Genomic DNA, 20,908 nt, shown 5'->3' with positions numbered 1-20,908 from the left:
AGAAACATGAGCAATGGACATTAGACCGGTGGAAATCTGTCCTTTGGTCTGATGAGTCCAAATTTGAGATTTTTGGTTCCAACCGCTGTGTCTTTGTGAGACGCAGAGTAGGTGAACAGATGATATCCACATGTGGTTCCCACCGAAAGCATGGAGGAGGAGGTGTGACGGTGTGTGGGTGCTTTAATGTTGACACTGTCTGTGATTTATTTAGAATTCAAGGCACACTTAACCAGCATGGCTACCACAGCATTCTGCAGCGATACACCATCCCATCTGGTTTGGGCTTAGTGGATAGGAAAATAGGAAAATTACCCAAAACACACCTCCAGGCTGTGTAAGGGCTATTTGACCAAGAAGGAGAGTGATGGAGGGCTGCATCAGATGACCTGGCCTCCACAATCACCCGAACTCCACCCAATTGGAATGGTTTGGGATGAGTTGGACCATAGAGTGAAGGAACAGCAGCCAACAAGTGCTCAGCATATGTGGGAACTCCTTAAAGACTGTTGGAAAGCATTCCAAGTGAAGCTGGTTGAGAGAATGCCAAGAGTGTGCAAAGCTGTCATCAAGGCAAAGGGTGGCTACTTTGAAGAGTAAAATCTAAAATATATTTAGATTTTTTTGGTTACTACATGATTCCATATGTGTTATTTTATAGTTTTGATGTCTTCACTATTATTCTACAATGTAGAAAATAGAACAAATGAAGAATAACCCTTCAATGAGTAGGTGTGTCCAAACTTTTGACTGGTACTGTATGTAAAAGGCGTATAGTGTTTGTGACATACTGTACAGTGTGTGTTTGCTTGTGTTTTTTTGCGCTCTAGAAAGGTTCACTAGGTTTGCAGAAGTTTCAGATGACAGGACCAACCCTTCGGTAACCCCTCACATCCAACTAAACTTCACCAGACACCCCTCATCTCCCAACCTGGGCACCTCCTGTCCTGTCCTGACCCGCCACCCCCTCCCCATTCTCCTTGAGGAAATAAAAGTGTTCATGGAGAGAGGATCAGCCACTATCTCTGCTGAAGACCATAGGGTACCATGCCATTGCCAAACTACGCTCCAAGCAGTAACGAAATCATGCCTGTGCCAAAGAAAGCAGGTAAGGGTTCATGATCTACTCTGTGAGCTTGCATGTGTACATTATGTAATTGAAAGCGGACCAAAACCCTCTCCTCCTCAGTTGAGCAGATTTTTTAAGAAAATGTAATAATCATTCAATCAGTATTACATTAATATAACATTTTATTGGATTTCCCAATAAATTATAGAAATGACAATTTTTTATGTATATTTCACATTTTCAGAAATTAGCATTCATATTTAATATTCACATTCTCATGAATACATGTTTTGTGTTTTGTTGTGTTATAAATGGTTTTACTTTATCAAACACCAGGCAAATAATGAATCATTTTGGATTGTTTTACTTTATTGACATTGTATTGTTATGTCTCAAATGATTCACTGTAGTTTGTCAGTAACTCAACTAAATAATCAATAGGAAATAATTTCATTACCATTGGGTCATTTTTTATAATAATTTTGAGATGAAATTGTACCTAGTGAATAGGGAAATTAGGATTATTGTGGCTGATGTATTTCTGAAAATCAAGTTATTCAAGTTCCTATGCCTTCCTCTCACTGAAAACTACATCCAAATATGGAGTAAGTCCAGTGTCGTATTGTGCAATGATGCCAGTGTTGTTTTTCCTGACAACCTCAGTTGCAAAAGGCCAGTGTCTCCAGGCTTTTCTGGTCCGCAGAATTAAGAAACGAGTCGTTGTTTTAAGTTGACAAAGGAACCGACAGCCATTTCACTGTGTCATACTCAAACACACGTTTTAGCACTGGTGTATGGGGCATGGTGGAGTCTATATGTAGGCTATGGGGCACGGTGGAGTCTATATGTAGGCTATGGGGCATGGTGGAGTCTATATGTAGGCTATGGGGCACGGTGGAGTCTATATGTAGGCTATGGGGCACGGTGGAGTCTATATGTAGGCTATGGGACATGGTGGAGTCTATATGTAGGCTATGGGGCATGGTGGGGCACGGTGGAGTCTATATGTAGGCTATGGGGCATGGTGGAGTCTATATGTAGGCTATGGGGCATGGTAGAGTCTATATGTAGGCTATGGGGCATGGTGGAGTCTATATGTAGGCTATGGGGCATGGTGGAGTCTATATGTAGGCTATGGGGCACGGTGGAGTCTATATGTAGGCTATGGGGCATGGTAGAGTCTATATGTAGGCAATGGGGCATGGTGGAGTCTATATGTAGGCTATGGGGCATGGTGGAGTCTATATGTAGGCTATGGGGCATGGTGGAGTCTATATGTAGGCTATGGGGCATGGTGGAGTCTATATTTATTTATTTATTTTATTTTTATTTTACCTTTATTTAACCAGGTAGGCAAGTTGAGAACAAGTTCTCATTTACAATTGCGACCTGGCCAAGATAAAGCAAAGCAGTTCGACAGATACAACAACACAGAGTTACACATGGAGTAAAACAAACATACAGTCAATAATAAAGTATAAACAAGTCTATATACAATGTGAGCAAATGAGGTGAGAAGGGAGGTAAAGGCAAAAAAAGGCCTTGGTGGCAAGGTAAATACAATATAGCAAGTAAAACACTGGAATGGTAGTTTTGCAATGGAAGAATGTGCAAAGTAGAAATAAAAATAATGGGGTGCAAAGGAGCAAAATAAATAAATAAATTAAATACAGTTGGGAAAGAGGTAGTTGATAGGGCTAAATTATATGTGGGCTATGTACAGGTGCAGTAATCTGTGAGCTGCTCTGACAGTTGGTGCTTAAAGCTAGTGAGGGAGATAAGTGTTTCCAGTTTCAGAGATTTTTGTAGTTCGTTCCAGTCATTGGCAGCAGAGAACTGGAAAGAGAGACGGCCAAAGAAAGAATTGGTTTTGGGGGTGACTAGAGAGATATACCTGCTGGAGCGTGTGCTACAGGTGGGAGATGCTATGGTGACCAGCGAGCTGAGATAAGGGGGGACTTTACCTAGCAGGGTCTTGTAGATGACATGGAGCCAGTGGGTTTGGCGACGAGTATGAAGCGAGGGCCAGCCAACGAGAGCGTACAGGTCGCAATGGTGGGTAGTATATGGGGCTTTGGTGACAAAACGGATTGCACTGTGATAGACTGCATCCAGTTTGTTGAGTAGGGTATTGGAGGCTATTTTGTAAATTACATCGCCAAAGTCGAGGATTGGTAGGATGGTCAGTTTTACAAGGGTATGTTTGGCAGCATGAGTGAAGGATGCTTTGTTGCGAAATAGGAAGCCAATTCTAGATTTAACTTTGGATTGGAGATGTTTGATATGGGTCTGGAAGGAGAGTTTACAGTCTAACCAGACACCTAAGTATTTGTAGTTGTCCACGTATTCTAAGTCAGAGCCGTCCAGAGTAGTGATGTTGGACAGGCGGGTAGGTGCAGGTAGTGATCGGTTGAAGAGCATGCATTTAGTTTTACTTGTATTTAAGAGCAGTTGGAGGCCACGGAAGGAGAGTTGTATGGCATTGAAGCTTGCCTGGAGGGTTGTTAACACAGTGTCCAAAGAAGGGCCGGAAGTATACAGAATGGTGTCGTCTGCGTAGAGGTGGATCAGAGACTCACCAGCAGCAAGAGCGACCTCATTGATGTATACAGAGAAGAGAGTCGGTCCAAGAATTGAACCCTGTGGCACCCCCATAGAGACTGCCAGAGGTCCGGACAACAGACCCTCAGATTTGACACACTGAACTCTATCAGAGAAGTAGTTGGTGAACCAGGCGAGGCAATCATTTGAGAAACCAAGGCTGTTGAGTCTGCCGATGAGGATGTGGTGATTGACAGAGTCGAAAGCCTTGGCCAGATCAATGAATACGGCTGCACAGTAATGTTTCTTATCGATGGCGGTTAAGATATCGTTTAGGACCTTGAGCGTGGCTGAGGTGCACCCATGACCAGCTCTGAAACCAGATTGCATAGCAGAGAAGGTATGGTGAGATTCAAAATGGTCGGTAATCTGTTTGTTGACTTGGCTTTCGAAGACCTTAGAAAGGCATGTTAGGATAGATATAGGTCTGTAGCAGTTTGGGTCAAGAGTGTCCCCCCCTTTGAAGAGGGGGATGACCGCAGCTGCTTTCCAATCTTTGGGAATCTCAGACGACACGAAAGAGAGGTTGAACAGGCTAGTAATAGGGGTGGCAACAATTTCGGCAGATAATTTTAGAAAGAAAGGGTCCAGATTGTCTAGCCCGGCTGATTTGTAGGGGTCCAGATTTTGCAGCTCTTTCAGAACATCAGCTGAATGGATTTGGGAGAAGGAGAAATGGGGAAGGCTTGGGCGAGTTGCTGTTGGGGGTGCAGTGCTGTTGACAGGGGTAGGAGTAGCCAGGTGGAAAGCATGGCCAGCAGTAGAAAAATGCTTATTGAAATTTTCAATTATGGTGGATTTATCAGTGGTGACAGTGTTTCCTATCTTCAGTGCAGTGGGCAGCTGGGAGGAGGTGTTCTTATTCTCCATGGACTTTACAGTGTCCCAGAACTTTTTTGAGTTAGTGTTGCAAGAAGCAAATTTCTGCTTGAAAAAGCTAGCCTTGGCTTTTCTAACTGCCTGTGTATAATGGTTTCTAGCTTCCCTGAACAGCTGCATATCACGGGGGCTGTTCGATGCTAATGCAGAACGCCATAGGACGTTTTTGTGTTGATTAAGGGCAGTCAGGTCTGGGGAGAACCAAGGGCTATATCTGTTCCTGGTTCTAAATTTCTTGAATGGGGCATGTTTATTTAAGATGGTTAGGAAGGCATTTTTAAAAAATATCCAGGCATCCTCTACTGACGGGATGAGGTCAATATCCTTCCAGGATACCCCGGCCAGGTCGATTAGAAAGGCCTGCTCGCTGAAGTGTTTCAGGGAGCGTTTTACAGTGATGAGAGGAGGTCGTTTGACCGCTGACCCATTACGGATGCAGGCAATGAGGCAGTGATCGCTGAGATCTTGGTTGAAGACAGCAGAGGTGTATTTAGAGGGGAAGTTGGTTAGGATGATATCTATGAGGGTGCCCGTGTTTAAGGCTTTGGGGAGGTACCTGGTAGGTTCATTGATAATTTGTGTGAGATTGAGGGCATCAAGTTTAGATTGTAGGATGGCTGGGGTGTTAAGCATGTTCCAGTTTAGGTCGCCTAGCAGCACGAGCTCTGAAGATAGATGGGGGGCAATCAGTTCACATATGGTGTCCAGAGCACAGCTGGGGGCAGAGGGTGGTCTATAGCAGGCGGCAACGGTGAGAGACTTGTTTTTAGAAAGGTGGATTTTTAAAAGTAGAAGTTCAAATTGTTTGGGTACAGACCTGGATAGTAGGACAGAACTCTGCAGGCTATCTTTGCAGTAGATTGCAACACCGCCCCCTTTGGCAGTTCTATCTTGTCTGAAAATGTTGTAGTTTGGAATTAAAATGTCTGAATTTTTGGTGGTCTTCCTAAGCCAGGATTCAGACACAGCTAGAACATCCGGGTTGGCAGAGTGTGCTAAAGCAGTGAATAGAACAAACTTAGGGAGGAGGCTTCTAATGTTAACATGCATGAAACCAAGGCTATTACGGTTACAGAAGTCGTCAAAAGAGAGCGCCTGGGGAATAGGAGTGGAGCTAGGCACTGCAGGGCCTGGATTCACCTCTACATCGCCAGAGGAACATAGGAGGAGTAGAATAAGGGTGCGACTAAAAGCAATAAGAATTGGTCGTCTAGAACGTCTGGAACAGAGAGTAAAAGGAGGTTTCTGGGGGCGATAAAATAGCATCAAGGTATAATGTACAGACAAAGGTAAGGTAGGATGTGAATACAGTGGAGGTAAACCTAGGTATTGAGTGATGAAGAGAGATATATTGTCTCTAGAAACATCATTGAAACCAGGAGATGTCATTGCATGTGTGGGTGGTGGAACTAATAGGTTGGATAAGGTATAGTGAGCAGGACTAGAGGCTCTACAGTGAAATAAGCCAATAAACACTAACCAGAACAGCAATGGACAAGACATATTGACATTAAGGAGAGGCATGCTTAGTCGAGTGATCAAAAGGGTCCAGTGAGTGGAGAGGTTGGTTTAGGGTCACGGCGATTTAGGCAGCTAGCCAAGCCAACCGGTAGCAAGCTAGCATAGGATGGAGTCTGTTGTTAGCCACCTCTTGCGTTCGGTCAGTAGATTAGTGGGGTTCCGTGTGGTAGAGGGGATTAATCCAAATCACACAACAACAAAAATAAGAACAATAGATATAGTTATAGAGGCCCGAGAAGAAAACATAATAATTCAAATAAATAAATTGTCCGATTGTCTATTCAGATAGCAGCCGGAAAGACAGCTAACGGTTAGCGGGCCGCAGATGGGCGTTCCGGTAACGTCGCGACAGAGGAGCCAGCCGGATCTCCTTCAGGTAGATAACGTCGGCAGTCCGGTTGTGAAGGCCCGGTGGGGCTCCGCGTAGGCAGTGAAACGGGTCCGGATAGGTGACTGCAGCCCAGGAGTGAATGATGGAACTCAGGCGTGATTGACGGAGCTGGCTAGCACCGGAACAATCGATGTTTGCTCCGGAATCGACGAAAGCCGACTGTCACACGGATAGCAGCTAGCTAGCTGTGAGATCCGGGTATGAATGTCCAGAGAGCAGTTGAAATCCAGGGACATGGAGAGAAAAATTGGTCCGGTATGTTCCGTTCCGAGCCGCGCTGCGCCGTACAAAACTGGCGATAGATTTTCGATAGATTTTCGAGCTAAAGGACAGCCGATGACCACAAACCGTGGTTAGCTTCTGATTAGCTTCTGGGCTAGCTCCTGGCTAGCTTCTGGCTAGTTTCTGGCCAGCCTCCTGGAGTTTCTGGCTAGCTTCCTGAAGGATTGCAGATCTGAGGTAAATAATACTTTTTTATAAATATAAATTGGTGAGGCTGGTTGCAGGAGAGTGTTTAGAAGATGAGTTGATGGAAAATAAAAATAAAATGTATGTGAAAAAAGTTGTAAATATATATATATATACAGGACACGACAAGACGAGGACAAAAGACGTCTGAACTGCTATGCGATCTTGGATCTATATGTAGGCTATGGGGCATGGTGGAGTCTATATGTAGGCTATGGGGCATGGTGGAGTCTATATGTAGGCTATGGGGCATGGTGGAGTCTATATGTAGGCTATGGGGCATGGTGGAGTCTATATGTAGGCTATGGGGCATGGTGGAGTCTATATGTAGGCTATGGGGCATGGTGGAGTCTATATGTAGGCTATGGGGCTCGGTGGAGTCTATATGTAGGCTATGGGGCACGGTGGAGTCTATATGTAGGCTATGGGGCACGGTGGAGTCTATATGTAGGCTATGGGGCACGGTGGAGTCTATATGTAGGCTATGGGGCTCGGTGGAGTCTATATGTAGGCTATGGGACATAGTGGAGTCCATATGTAGGCTATGGGACATGGTGGAGTCTATATGTAGGCTATGGGGCATAGTGGAGTCTATATGTAGGCTATGGGGCTCGGTGGAGTCTATATGTAGGCTATGGGGCATAGTGGAGTCCATATGTAGGCTATGGGACATGGTGGAGTCTATATGTAGGCTATGGGGCATAGTGGAGTCTATATGTAGGCTATGGGGCTCGGTGGAGTCTATATGTAGGCTATGGGGCATAGTGGAGTCTATATGTAGGCTATGGGGCATGGTGGAGTCTATATGTAGGCTATGGGGCATGGTGGAGTCTATATGTAGGCTATGGAGCATGGTGGAGTCTATATGTAGGCTATGGGACATGGTGGAGTCTATATGTAGGCTATGGGGCATGGTGGAGTCTATATGTAGGCTATGGGGCATGGTAGAGTCTATATGTAGGCTATGGGGCATGGTAGAGTCTATATGTAGGCTATGGGGCATGGTAGAGTCTATATGTAGGCTATGGGGCATGGTGGAGTCTATATGTAGGCTATGGGGCATGGTAGAGTCTATATGTAGGCTATGGGGCATGGTGGAGTCTATATGTAGGCTATGGGGCTCGGTGGAGTCTATATGTAGGCTATGGGGCACGGTGGAGTCTATATGTAGGCTATGGGGCATGGTGGAGTCTATATGTAGGCTATGGGGCATGGTGGAGTCTATATGTAGGCTATGGGGCATGGTGGAGTCTATATGTAGGCTATGGGGCATGGTGGAGTCTATATGTAGGCTATGGGGCATGGTGGAGTCTATATGTAGGCTATGGGACATGGTGGAGTCTATATGTAGGCTATGGGGCATGGTGGAGTCTATATGTAGGCTATGGGGCATGGTGGAGTCTATGGGGCATGGTGGAGTCTATATGTAGGCTATGGGGCATGGTGGAGTCTATATGTAGGCTATGGGGCATGGTGGAGTCTATATGTAGGCTATGGGGCATGGTGGAGTCTATTTGTAGGCTATGGGGCATGGTGGAGTCTATATGTAGGCTATGGGGCATGGTGGAGTCTATATGTAGGCTATGGGGCACGGTGGAGTCTATATGTAGGCTATGGGGCATGGTGGAGTCTATATGTAGGCTATGGGGCATAGTGGAGTCTATATGTAGGCTATGGGGCACGGTGGAGTCTATATGTAGGCTATGGGGAATAGTGGAGTCTATATGTAGGCTATGGGGCATGTTGGAGTCTATATGTAGGCTATGGGGCACGGTGGAGTCTATATGTAGGCTATGGGGCATGGTGGGGCATGGTGGAGTCTATATGTAGGCTATGGGGCATGGTGGAGTCTATATGTAGGCTATGGGGCATGGTGGAGTCTATATGTAGGCTATGGGGCATGGTGGAGTCTATATGTAGGCAATGGGGAATAGTGGAGTCTATATGTAGGCTATGGGGCACGGTGGGGCATGGTGGAGTCTATATGTAGGCTATGGGGCATGGTGGGGCATGGTGGAGTCTATATGTAGGCTATGGGGCATGGTGGAGTCTATATGTAGGCTATGGGGCATGGTGGAGTCTATATGTAGGCTATGGGGCATGGTGGAGTCTATATGTAGGCTATGGGGCATGGTGGAGTCTATATGTAGGCTATGGGGCACGGTGGAGTCTATATGTAGGCTATGGGGCATGGTGGAGTCTATATGTAGGCTATGGGGCATGGTGGAGTCTATATGTAGGCTATGGGGCATGGTGGAGTCTATATGTAGGCTATGGGGCATGGTGGAGTCTATATGTAGGCTATGGGGCATGGTGGAGTCTATATGTAGGCTATGGGGCATGGTAGAGTCTATATGTAGGCTATGGGGCATGGTGGAGTCTATATGTAGGCTATGGGGCATGGTGGAGTCTATATGTAGGCTATGGGGCACGGTGGAGTCTATATGTAGGCTATGGGACATGGTGGAGTCTATATGTAGGCTATGGGGCATGGTGGGGCATGGTGGAGTCTATATGTAGGCTATGGGGCATGGTGGAGTCTATATGTAGGCTATGGGGCACGGTGGAGTCTATATGTAGGCTATGGGGCACGGTGGAGTCTATATGTAGGCTATGGGACATGGTGGAGTCTATATGTAGGCTATGGGGCATGGTGGGGCATGGTGGAGTCTATATGTAGGCTATGGGGCATGGTGGAGTCTATATGTAGGCTATGGGGCATGGTGGAGTCTATATGTAGGCTATGGGGCATAGTGGAGTCTATATGTAGGCTATGGGGCATGGTGGAGTCTATATGTAGGCTATGGGGCATGGTGGAGTCTATATGTAGGCTATGGGGCATAGTGGAGTCTATATGTAGGCTACTGTGTGTACTCTGATATTCACACCCTACTTCTTACAGTAGCATTTCTGTGCAGGTTCACTTTTATAAGAGTGTTGTTCAGTTACGGCTAAGCTACATGGAATCTTAAGTGTTAACTACTGTTTTGGCATATGGACTTTATTATAAGGCTAGCTAAGGAGAGAGACAGACAAAAAACTACAGACAGAGAGACAGACAGACAGACAGACAGACAGACAGGCAGACAGTGCTCATCACTGAGTGTTTATTATGAATGTATGATGTTGATAACATGTTGTTTATTGACCACCAGTTAGTTACAAGCTCTATCATGTTCCTTTGACAGGCCCACTTTGCCAAGTACCTCTCTCCGCCCGTCTTGCTGCCAAATCTCTCCCCCATCTCATCAATCAGCTCATCAAAGTGTTTCCCCCTCTTCTGACATCACCTCTCCAGACCACAATGTTCCCACCGGATCAAATCCATTCTTTCAGCAGTCAGCTCTCACACAGCCTCACTGGCCCGTTGGCCATGTCAGATCTCACGCCTCATCTCTGTCTGTCACTTTGCTCCATGAAACTAACCTCTCTGAATGCTGCCAAGGATTCCGTCCACTTTTTTTCTATATTTCTCATCATCTTTCTCCCTCTCCAGTTTCCACTCTGTGCTTCTCCATATATCCCTCTGTCCATCCAACCCTGCTAAGGATCCTTCACATGTATCCAGCCCAATGTGGCCTCAATGTCCCATCACTCCCTATCACTGCCATCCTCTGGCTCCCATGGTAATGAAGTGTGAAGTCATGGACAGTAACTCAAGTACTTGGCTGTGAAACACTACGTTTTATTCATGGCTGTTTGATTCTGTGAAAATCTGACCGCTGAGGTACATATCTGATTGCTCCAGTTCTGACTCATGAAGAATTATATTTCTTCAGATTGCAAGATTTAAATTTAGACAGTTGCATTGCTTTTCATGACAATGTACTGCTAAACATTGATTATTACAAAGTCAATTGGAGCTAGGTCTTCACGGGTCCAGGTGGACCCGATATACCCGCTTTCGGACCAGGGCCTGATCGGGTTCGGGTCTGAAATTCTAAATTGTCCCTCAGGTCCGGGTTGGGTCCTGTTTGATCGGACCCGGCCACGGCTCTGCATAGCCTCTAGCATATTTATTTCACGCTAATAAGGAGAATTTATTGACTTATAGAAGGCCTAGCCAACATATACTGTAAAGACCTATTTGTTAACCAGAAGAACAACTTGGCAGACAAAGTTTTTTTTTGTCACTCGGACCAGTTAGGATACGGGTTGGGTCTAGGTCGAGTTGTCCTTGGGTCCATTCCGGTCCTGGTCCAACTTTTGAGACCAGTGAAGACTGGTCTTTCATCTTTCAGTCCATGCTTTTTCCATCCATCTCCATTTCATCATCAGCATGGAACACAGCAGGGTTGTTTTAGACACTTCATAACAGAGGGCAAAGGGATGGTTCTGAGCTTTGGCCAGCTCCCTTCACCTCTCTCTGTCACATCTCGTGATCTCCCTATCAGTGGGGATCCCGCTGTTCCCGAACCCGATCCGGGCAGAGAGCTCCATCTCATCCAGGGGGGTTGCGCAGACCACCGACGAGCACGTCCAACATAAGCAGCTTCTTTTCTACCATGTCAGAGGGGTCATCGTCCTGGCCTCTGAAAGGCATCTACAGATGTCCTAGACATGGCCGACTGGCTTTCCTCCAATTACCAGGGAGGAGTCTTCATTTCATTCTCAGATTAACTTCTGTCCATCCGCAGCACACCTATCATATGTCCTGAATTGTTGTTACTGTGAATAAAAATCATACTCATCTTCAAAAACATCTCTAGAAATTGACAAATGTTGGTTAAATGGACAAACTTTTCCAAGATCAGAAGAAATCAAATGCTGTCCCCAATACTGTTTGACTTCCATTCCAATCCTTCCCCTGCCAATTCAATCCTATGATTTCACAATTAGATTTATGGTTCAATGGATTCCAATGCATTTGACCCGTATGTTTGACCTGAGGTAGCAACCTCCCTTGTTTGTCATTTTCTGCCACTGTCTCTATGTGCCTGAACATTCATCCACCCGTTTTCTCTTTCTTTAAATGTCTCTCTCTGTGTCAACTCATTAATCTCTCTGAGTATCTGTTTATCCATCTGTCAATCTGTCCAGGGCTTTGCTGGTGACCCCACTGAGAGCAGCAGGGTATCTGGCTGGGCTTATCCTCCACAGGGGAGCCAGAGCCCACTCATATCCCCCCCACCCCCGCCGGGCCCCGCTCATAATAACCAGCCAGGGTGATATCTCACTCCATGGTGACTGGATGTTTTCTGGATGTCATTAAGTATTCAGAACCTTTCCCTTTTTGAATAAAAAAAAATAAAATGTTTTTGCTTTGTCATTACGGGGTATTCTGTGTAGATTGATGAGGGAAAACAACTTTAATAAATTTTAGAATAAGGCTGTAATGTAACAAAATGTGGAAAAAGTCAAGGGGTGTGAATACTTTCAGAATGCACTGTATACTGCCTCTGTCTCTTCAAATTAGGATCAGACACTTTCAAATAGCAAGATTGCCTGTCAAATGCTCCATCACATTACTGTGCGAGCAAAACATTTTAGCAGCCCCTCTTGACAGCATTTTAGAGTTAAGTTTGCGCAATTCCACACATTGTGAAACGGGGCACAGACAAAATGTTGACGATTTAAAGCAAGTTTGCTGCAAATCTACACATTTTACCATGCGGCAGAGAGACGATTTAGCAATTTTAGAACTAATTTCATGTAATTGTACTAATTTTGCCAAGATGGCGGAGAGAAACAATTGGCTGTTTGACAGCTAATTTCCTGCAATTCTATACATTTTTCCATAGGGTGGAGAGAAATGTTTGCAGGTTTTATGATATCGGAGTGAGACTGACTGACAAAATCACTTACTAACAAAATCAATGGGGGCCCCCCAGCCGATAATTCGACCGTGATTACTAAGTAGCTAGCTGACCGCTAGACTAATTTGCCAATATACAAATGTTTTGCTGACATGGGCTAAGTGAGTGACTATCAGGGTCTGACATAACAAGAGAAAAACTGCTGATGCACAACCAAATACACCTTGTGTATTCTACTATTCTAACTTGCAACAGTAAGGCTTATTGCATTTTTTGGGGGGAGCCGCCAATTGCCCATCCTCGCTTTCAAACGTATATTTAAATCTCTCTACCCTCGCAATGATTCTCCTGAATCCCTTGGTGACACCCTCCATCAATGTCTTACTTTTGCCATCTACTAACTATCCTTGGTTATCCCATTAGCCGACTCTTGCTATCTTTCTCTGTGTCCCTCCCTCTCCCATCACTCTGTCCCTATAAGGGAGGATTCCGGGAGAGTATGGGGAGGGATGACGGATTAAGTGACCTGTCATCAACCCCTTTCCTTCCTACTGCCCACGTCCCGACCTCAGAGATCAGATGTCCTTCTCCCTTTCTCTCTTGCCTGATCATTACTTCTGCTTGTTGTTCAGCACAGTATACATTATATGCATGCCTTTCTGTCAAAGTCATTTTAATCTCTTTGGGGCAGTGTGCAGCTGTTCAGTCTTCAGGACACATACAGTGGAGTGTAAGTCACAAACATGGAAGCTTTATTGGAAAGACCAGTGGATCAGAGTTCAGCCAACCACGATGGGAAGTTGTTGAAATACATCTTAACCTCTAAACTGGGCATACAGTAATGTGGCAGCTTCTTTGGTACATATGCTTCAAGCAAGGAAGACAGTGAGGTTCTCAGCCTTATTCTTCCTTATCCTCCCAGTTTCGCTTGGCTTCTGCTGATGTTGTAACAAGCTCACATTTTTCCTCATGGTCATCATCCTGTCGGCTCCCTCTCCGCCACTGGGCAGACACATCGCGAAAGCTGGAGAGTTAGGTTTCCCTCAGACAGGTGCCAGCATGGACTGTCCTGCGCAAAAGAGCTGGGCTAAACGGACAGACTGGCCAATCCTTCCAGCAATGTGTTGGCAGTTGATCACCTGTCCTCTAAAAAGTAATCCTTTGGTGTTAGCAAAGGCGTTGGCTTCCTGCAATGGTGCAGACTGTCAGGAAGAACCATTAAGACATATCGCGCACGCTCTCTGCTATCCCCTCCATCACTGAAAGCTTGCTATCCAGCGACATCCTCAAAAACGCGTTTAGGGCATTTGAGAGCATGTTGGCATTGCAATGGATGTAGAAAATAAATGGAAACGCTCACTTTGTACCTAGTTCTCACATGGGTGGGTGTGTAGGGGTACACGTGCGTACCGGTATCCTATGTGTGCATGTGTGTGTTATGTAAAGGAGAAAATACCCATATCAGTCCCTCCAGGATTTTGGAATTCTGCGATTCTGCATATTATGCGAGGGGTTGTAAATTTGACCAATCACCACACTATTACTGTATAAACCAGTCAAATCACAGCAATATTACTGCATAAAACTGTTCAATGACCACACTACAAAAAGAAGGCTCGAAATTCTTACCAATCCCAACACTTTTACCACAAACAATGGTTCAATCAAGCCACATAACAAATCCCGCTATGCCCTCAGACGAACCATCAAACAGGCAAAGCGTCAATACAGGACTTTTATGCTCGCTTCGAGGCAAGCAACACTGAAGCATGCATGAGAGCACCAGCTGTTCCAGACGACTGTGATCACGTTCTCTGTAGCCGATGTGAGCAAGACCTTTAAACAGGTGGCCAGACGGATTACCAGAACATGTACTCAAGGCCTGCGCGGACCAACTGGCAAGTGTCTTCACTGACATCTTCAACCTCTCCCTGACTGAGTCTGTAATACCTACATGTTTCAAACAGACCACTATAGTCCCTGTGCCCAAGAAAGCGAAGGTAACCTGCCTAAATGATTACCGCCCCGTAGCACTCATGTAGGTAGCTAGTGCTTTGAAAAGCTGGTCATGGCTCACATCAACACCATCATGTCGGAAACCCTAGACCCACTCCAATCTACATACCGCCCCAACAGATCCACAGATGACGCAATCTCAATCACACTCCACACTGCCCTTTCTCAGCTGGACAAAAGGAACACCTATGTGAGAATGCTGTTCATTGACAACAGCTCAGCATTCAACACCATAGTGCCCACAAAGCTCATCACTAAGCTAAGGACCCTGGGACTAAACACCTCCCTCTGCAACTGGATCCTGGACTTCCTGACGGGCCGCCCCTAACGATGAGATAGTCTATAGAGAAGAGGTCAGAGACCTGGCAGTGTGGTGTCAGGACAACACCCTCTCCCTCAATGTGAGCAAGACAAAGGAGCTGATCGTGACTATAGGAAAAGGAGGGCCGAACAGGCCCCCATTAACATCGACGGGCTGAAGTGGAGCAGGTCGAGAGTTTCAAGTTCCTGGTCATGGTCTAAAAACATCAAGGCAGTTGGGAAGAGGGCATGACAACACCTTTTCCCCCTCAGGAGAATGAAAAGATTTGTCATGGGTCCCCAGATCCTCAAAAAGTTCTACAGCTGCACCAACGAGAGCATCCTGACGGGTTGCATCACCGCCTGGTATGGCAACTGCTCGGCATCTGACCGTAAGGTGCTACAGAAGGTAGTGCGTACGGCCCAGTACATCACTGGGGCTAAGCTTCCTGACATCCAGGACCTACAGTGCCTTGCGAAAGTATTCGGCCCCCTTGAACTTTGCAACCTTTTGCCACATTTCAGGCTTCAAACATAAAGATATAAAACTGTATTTTTTTGTGAAGAATCAACAACAAGTGGGACACAATCATGAAGTGGAACGACATTTATTGGATATTTCAAACTTTTTTAACAAATCAAAAACTGAAAAATTGGGCGTGCAAAATTATTCAGCCCCCTTAAGTTAATACTTTGTAGCGCCACCTTTTGCTGCGATTACAGCTGTAAGTCGCTTGGGGTATGTCTCTATCAGTTTTGCACATCGAGAGACTGAAATTTTTTCCCATTCCTCCTTGCAAAACAGCTCGAGCTCAGTGAGGTTGGATGGAGAGCATTTGTGAACATCAGTTTTCAGTTCTTTCCACAGATTCTCGATTGGATTCAGGTCTGGACTTTGACTTGGCCATTCTAACACCTGGATATGTTTATTTTTTAACCATTCCATTGTAGATTTTGCTTTATGTTTTGGATCATTGTCTTGTTGGAAGACAAATCTCCGTCCCAGTCTCAGGTCTTTTGCAGACTCCATCAGGTTTTCTTCCAGAATGGTCCTGTATTTGGCTCCATCCATCTTCCCATCAATTTTAACCATCTTCCCTGTCCCTAATGAAGAAAAGCAGGCCCAAACCATGATGCTGCCACCACCATGTTTGACAGTGGGGATGGTGTGTTCAGCTGTGTTGCTTTTACGCCAAACATAACGTTTTGCATTGTTGCCAAAAAGTTCAATTTTGTTTTCATCTGACCAGAGCACCTTCTTCCACATGTTTGGTGTGTCTCCCAGGTGGCTTGTGGCAAACTTTAAACAACACTTTTTATGGATATCTTTAAGAAATGGCTTTCTTCTTGCCACTCTTCCATAAATACCAGATTTGTGCAATATACGACTGATTGTTGTCCTATGGACAGAGTCTCCCACCTCAGCTGTAGATCTCTGCAGTTCATCCAGAGTGATCATGGGCCTCTTGGCTGCATCTCTGATCAGTCTTCTCCTTGTATGAGCTGAAAGTTTAGAGGGACGGCCAGGTCTTGGTAGATTTGCAGTGGTCTGATACTCCTTCCATTTCAATATTATCGCTTGCACAGTGCTCCTTGGGATGTTTAAAGCTTGGGAAATCTTTTTGTATCCAAATCCGGCTTTAAACTTCTTCACAACAGTATCTCGGACCTGCCTGGTGTGTTCCTTGTTCTTCATGATGCTCTCTGCGCTTTTAACGTACCTCTGAGACTATCACAGTGCAGGTGCATTTATACGGAGACTTGATTACACACAGGTGGATTGTATTTATCATCATTAGTCATTTAGGTCAACATTGGATCATTCAGAGATCCTCACTGAACTTCTGGAGAGAGTTTGCTGCACTGAAAGTAAAGGGGCTGAATAATTTTGCACGCCCAATTTTTCAGTTTTTGATTTGTTAAAAAAGTTTGAAATATCCAATAAACATCGTTCCACTTCATGATTGTGTCCCACTTGTTGTTGATTCTTCACAAAAAAATACAGTTTTATATCTTTATGTTTGAAGCCTGAAATGTGGCAAAAGGGCGCAAAGTTCAAGGGGGCCGAATACTTTCGCAAGGCACTGTATATACAGTGGGCCAAAAAAGTATTTAGTCAGCCACCAATTGTGCAAGTTCTCCCACTTAAAAAGATGAGAGAGGTCTGTAATTTCCATCATAGGTACACTTCAACTATGACAGACAAAATGAGAAAAAAAATGTGCACCCATGACCGGCTCTGAAACCAGATTGCATAGCGGAGAAGGTATGGTGGGATTCGAAATGGTCAGTAATCTGTTTGTTAACTTGGCTTTCGAAGACCTTAGAAAGACAGGGTAGGATAGATATAGGTCTGTAGCAGTTTGGGTCTAGAGTGTCACCCCCTTTGAAGAGGGGGGTGACCGCGGCAGCTTTCCAATCTTTGGGAATCTCAGACGATACGAAAGAGAGGTTGAACAGGCTAGTAATAGGGGTGATCTGAAACGAGATGGATGACCCTGTGAAAAATCACGTAATTTGTCGCCCATATAATGTCGCCCATAGATGAAAGGAGATTGACGGACGGTGACAGTCCGAGTGGAAACAGCAATAGCACCCAGTTTTCTGAGAAAGTGGGATGACAAACGAATGGACAGGAGGGAGAACTGGAGATTAAACAACATCTAGAGCACTTCAGCAGCAGAGACAGACATGCTGTCAGTGGCGTGAAATAACGTCCATCACACACAACTTGTAATCTTATAACGGCCTGACCCCTGGTGTCAGTGGCTGTGATGTGTGTCCTTAGCGGATGTAAAGCTGTAAACCAAACCTGGGCTGGTATGGGTAAACTACATTAATCAGTGCTAAGAAAAAAGACTCCGAAAGTGATATATGGCATAAAGGCAAATAGTGGGAGGGAGGGGGGATGAAGGCAGAGAGTGACAGGAGCAGGGAGATAGAGGCAAGGGAAGGAGAGATGAAGAGAAGGAAGGGAGAGAAGGAATCATGGACAGTAAACTGCACCTAGCACAACCTCTACAATCTGCAGCTAGCACAACCTCTACAAACTGCAACAAGCACAACCTCTACATACTGCAACAAGCACAATCTCTACAAACTGCAGCTAGCACAACCTCCACAAACTGCAGCTAGCACAACCTCTACATACTGCAACAAGCACAACCTCTGCAAATGCACAGTGAATAAATACATAACAATCTGACACAAGATAATGTTCTACCTGGGAAAGATAATTCATTTTTGCCTTTTTGTCTGTAGGAAGAAAATCCCAGGCAGCTCCTGCAGGTATGATTTCTGTAATACTGCATGTATAAGTACTGAAAAGCCTTTGTAAATCCTGACTAACAATGGCATCCCAGGAATTACATTAGACCGGTGGTGTAATTCGAACTGGATTATCTCATCAGTATACCGTTAATGGATTTCACACTTTATCTCTCTCTCTCTCTCCACATAACAGAGGTGCCGCCGGTGTACGAGCCCAATATTCATGATCCCACCACCAGGGCTGACCTCATGAAATGTAAGGCCATGTAATCGGCTCTTTATCACTTTGGGCCTCACTCTCTGTAATGCATGTGATGCTAAATTCTGCTTGCACACAGCCTATACAATGTTGAAATGCACAATTAGGACCTGGCTTACATTATATCCACTTTACTGCCTACACACAAGAGATTGTACATATCGCAATAATATCACAGTACTCATCTGACCTTATCTGTTCTCCGACCCTTTCATCTCATCCATATTCATCCAACCACTCAACTCAATTCCTCTCTCTTTACCTCATCGTTTCTCTTTCTCCCCTCAGACTGGATCCCCCTCTCCCTGGATGACAAAACGGCCCAGAAGCTGCTGTGGATATCCGAGAGCAACCTCAAGGTGTCGCGTATGTCAGAGGAGGTGTGTCCATACCCCATGAGACCGGAGAGATATGAGCATTCACCACAGGTTGGTCTGCCATCCTCAGTTACAGGGCACACATCATAGTGCCATTGTGTAACTAAAGTGTGCCCACTGTTTTGGACATGCCATCAGTGCATGCCTGGCTCTAAGACATCTCTAATCTACCTTTTCTACTATCCACTCTCTACTCTGTGCAGGTGCTGTGTAAGGAGGGTCTGTTGGGGCAGAGAGGGTACTGGGAGGTGGACTATGGCGGCTGGGTGGTGATTGGGGCAGTGTACGAGAGCATGGGCCGGAAGGATGGGCCATGTGGGCTGGGGGAGAACGAAAGCTCATGGGGTGCGGGCTGGGCCGGCTCCTGCTACCAAGTCTGGCACAACGGGGAGAACGTGGAGGTCGGGCTCCCTTTGTGCAACACCATGAGCATATACCTGGACCAGCCCGCTGGCATCATCAAGTTCTTCATCGTGGAAGGAGAAGAGGAGGCGGAGAAGGCGGTGCGACTGATACACAAGTTCAAAACTGACCTCAAAGAGAAGATTCTGCCTTGTTTCTGGGTTGGCAGTAAATCCTTCTGTTGGATCCGGAAGAAAGAGGGACAGTAACAAGAAGGGTGTAGGAAAGGAGAGATGGAATAATGGGTCAGGGAATTTGTAAGAGAGGGAGGTAAAGTGAACGAGAAGATATATGTTTCTAATATTTGGAGCACAAGCACTGGTGTCAGAATGCAGAATTGAAGCAGAGAATAATGGAATCTTCACAACATGAAATCAGTTGTAATCTGTTCACATCATGTCTATGGTTTTAAGTGTTGCTGTTATCCCTCTGTTGCATGAGGACAACATACATGTGAATTGCTAGGTTATATTATAATATTTAGAATGACAATTATATTGACTATTACTATTTATTTGTACCGTCAGTTGTTTTTGTTACAGCACTAGTTTGTTAGTGTTAAAGTAGGGTGTGTAGTTTAAATTCATAGCTGGTATCATTTTATATCTGATTGAACCATGGTCATGTATGAATGTGATGAATAAATACAACTGTGTAAACAATAGAGTTCAACTATTTACACTGACAAAATATATATAAACGCAACATGCAACAATGACTGAGTTACAGTTCATATAAGGAAATCATTCAATTGAAATAAATTCATTAGGCCCTAATCTATGGATTTCACATGACTGGGAAAACAGATATGCATCCGTTGGTCACAGATATCTTAAAAAAAGTTAGGGGAGTGTATCAGACAGTATCTGGTGTGACCACCATTTGCCTCATGCAGCGCGACACATCTCCTTCGCATAGAGTTGATCAGGCTGTTGATTGTGGCCTGTGGAATGTTGTCCCAATCCTCTCCAATGTCTGTGCAAAGTTGCTGGATATTGGCAGGAACTGGAACAGGCTGTCGTACACGATCCAGAGCATCCCAAACATAATCAATGGGTGACATGTCTGGTGAGTATGCAGACCATGGAAAAACTGGGACATTTTCAGCTTCCAGGAATTGTTTACAGATCCTTGTGACATGGGGCCATGCACTTTCATGCTGAAACATGGCTGTGGATGAATGGCACGACAATGGACCTCAGGGTTTCATCACAGTATCTCTATGCATTCAAATTGCCCTAGATAAAATGCAATTGTGTTCGTTGTCCATAGCTTATGCCTGCCCATACAATATCCCCACCATTGGGCACTCTGTTCACAACGTTGCCATCAGCTCATCCACACGATGCCATACACACGGTCTGCCATCTTCGATACCGGGATTAATCCGTGAAGAGCATACTTCTCCTGCGTGCCAGTGGCCGTTGAAGGTTAGCATTTACCTACTTTAGTCAGTCAGGTCAAGACCCTGGTGAGAATGACAATCACGCAGATGAGCATCCCTGAGACGGTTTCTGACATAAATTATTCGGCTGTGCAAGCCACAGTTTCATTAGTTGTCTGGGTATCCGGTCTTCGACGATCCCGCAGGTGAAGGAG

At 45.3% G+C, this 20,908-nt stretch overlaps 1 protein-coding gene across 1 annotated transcript; it reads left to right on the top strand.

Annotated features, from left to right (window-relative positions):
* Positions 1-907: 907 nt before the first annotated feature.
* LOC110486651 (tripartite motif-containing protein 16-like) lies at positions 908-19,971 on the top strand. The gene is made up of 5 exons (XM_021558411.2): positions 908-1,108; positions 18,263-18,289; positions 18,465-18,527; positions 18,819-18,958; positions 19,111-19,971. The coding sequence occupies exons 1-5, from the start codon at positions 1,048-1,050 to the stop codon at positions 19,516-19,518; spliced, it is 699 nt and encodes a 232-aa protein (XP_021414086.1). The 5' UTR covers positions 908-1,047; the 3' UTR covers positions 19,519-19,971.
* Positions 19,972-20,908: the final 937 nt, after the last annotated feature.

This window comes from Oncorhynchus mykiss, chromosome 13 (genome assembly GCF_013265735.2).
Source record: "Oncorhynchus mykiss isolate Arlee chromosome 13, USDA_OmykA_1.1, whole genome shotgun sequence".
In the NCBI taxonomy this organism is placed as follows: domain Eukaryota; kingdom Metazoa; phylum Chordata; class Actinopteri; order Salmoniformes; family Salmonidae; genus Oncorhynchus; species Oncorhynchus mykiss.
Note: the sequence above shows the minus strand (reverse complement) of the source record. Positions and strands in the feature narration are given on the sequence as shown.

What these genes read in the sequence shown, in the direction of transcription:
- LOC110486651 (XM_021558411.2), top strand. Translation starts at nt 1,048, where the DNA reads ATGCCATTGCCAAACTACGCTCCAAGCAGTAACGAAATCATGCCTGTG. An exon ending in CAGGGCTGACCTCATGAAAT is followed by an intron (nt 18,528 to 18,818) that starts GTAAGGCCATGT and finishes TTCTCCCCTCAG; the next exon opens with ACTGGATCCCCCTCTCCCTG. An exon ending in GATATGAGCATTCACCACAG is followed by an intron (nt 18,959 to 19,110) that starts GTTGGTCTGCCA and finishes TACTCTGTGCAG; the next exon opens with GTGCTGTGTAAGGAGGGTCT.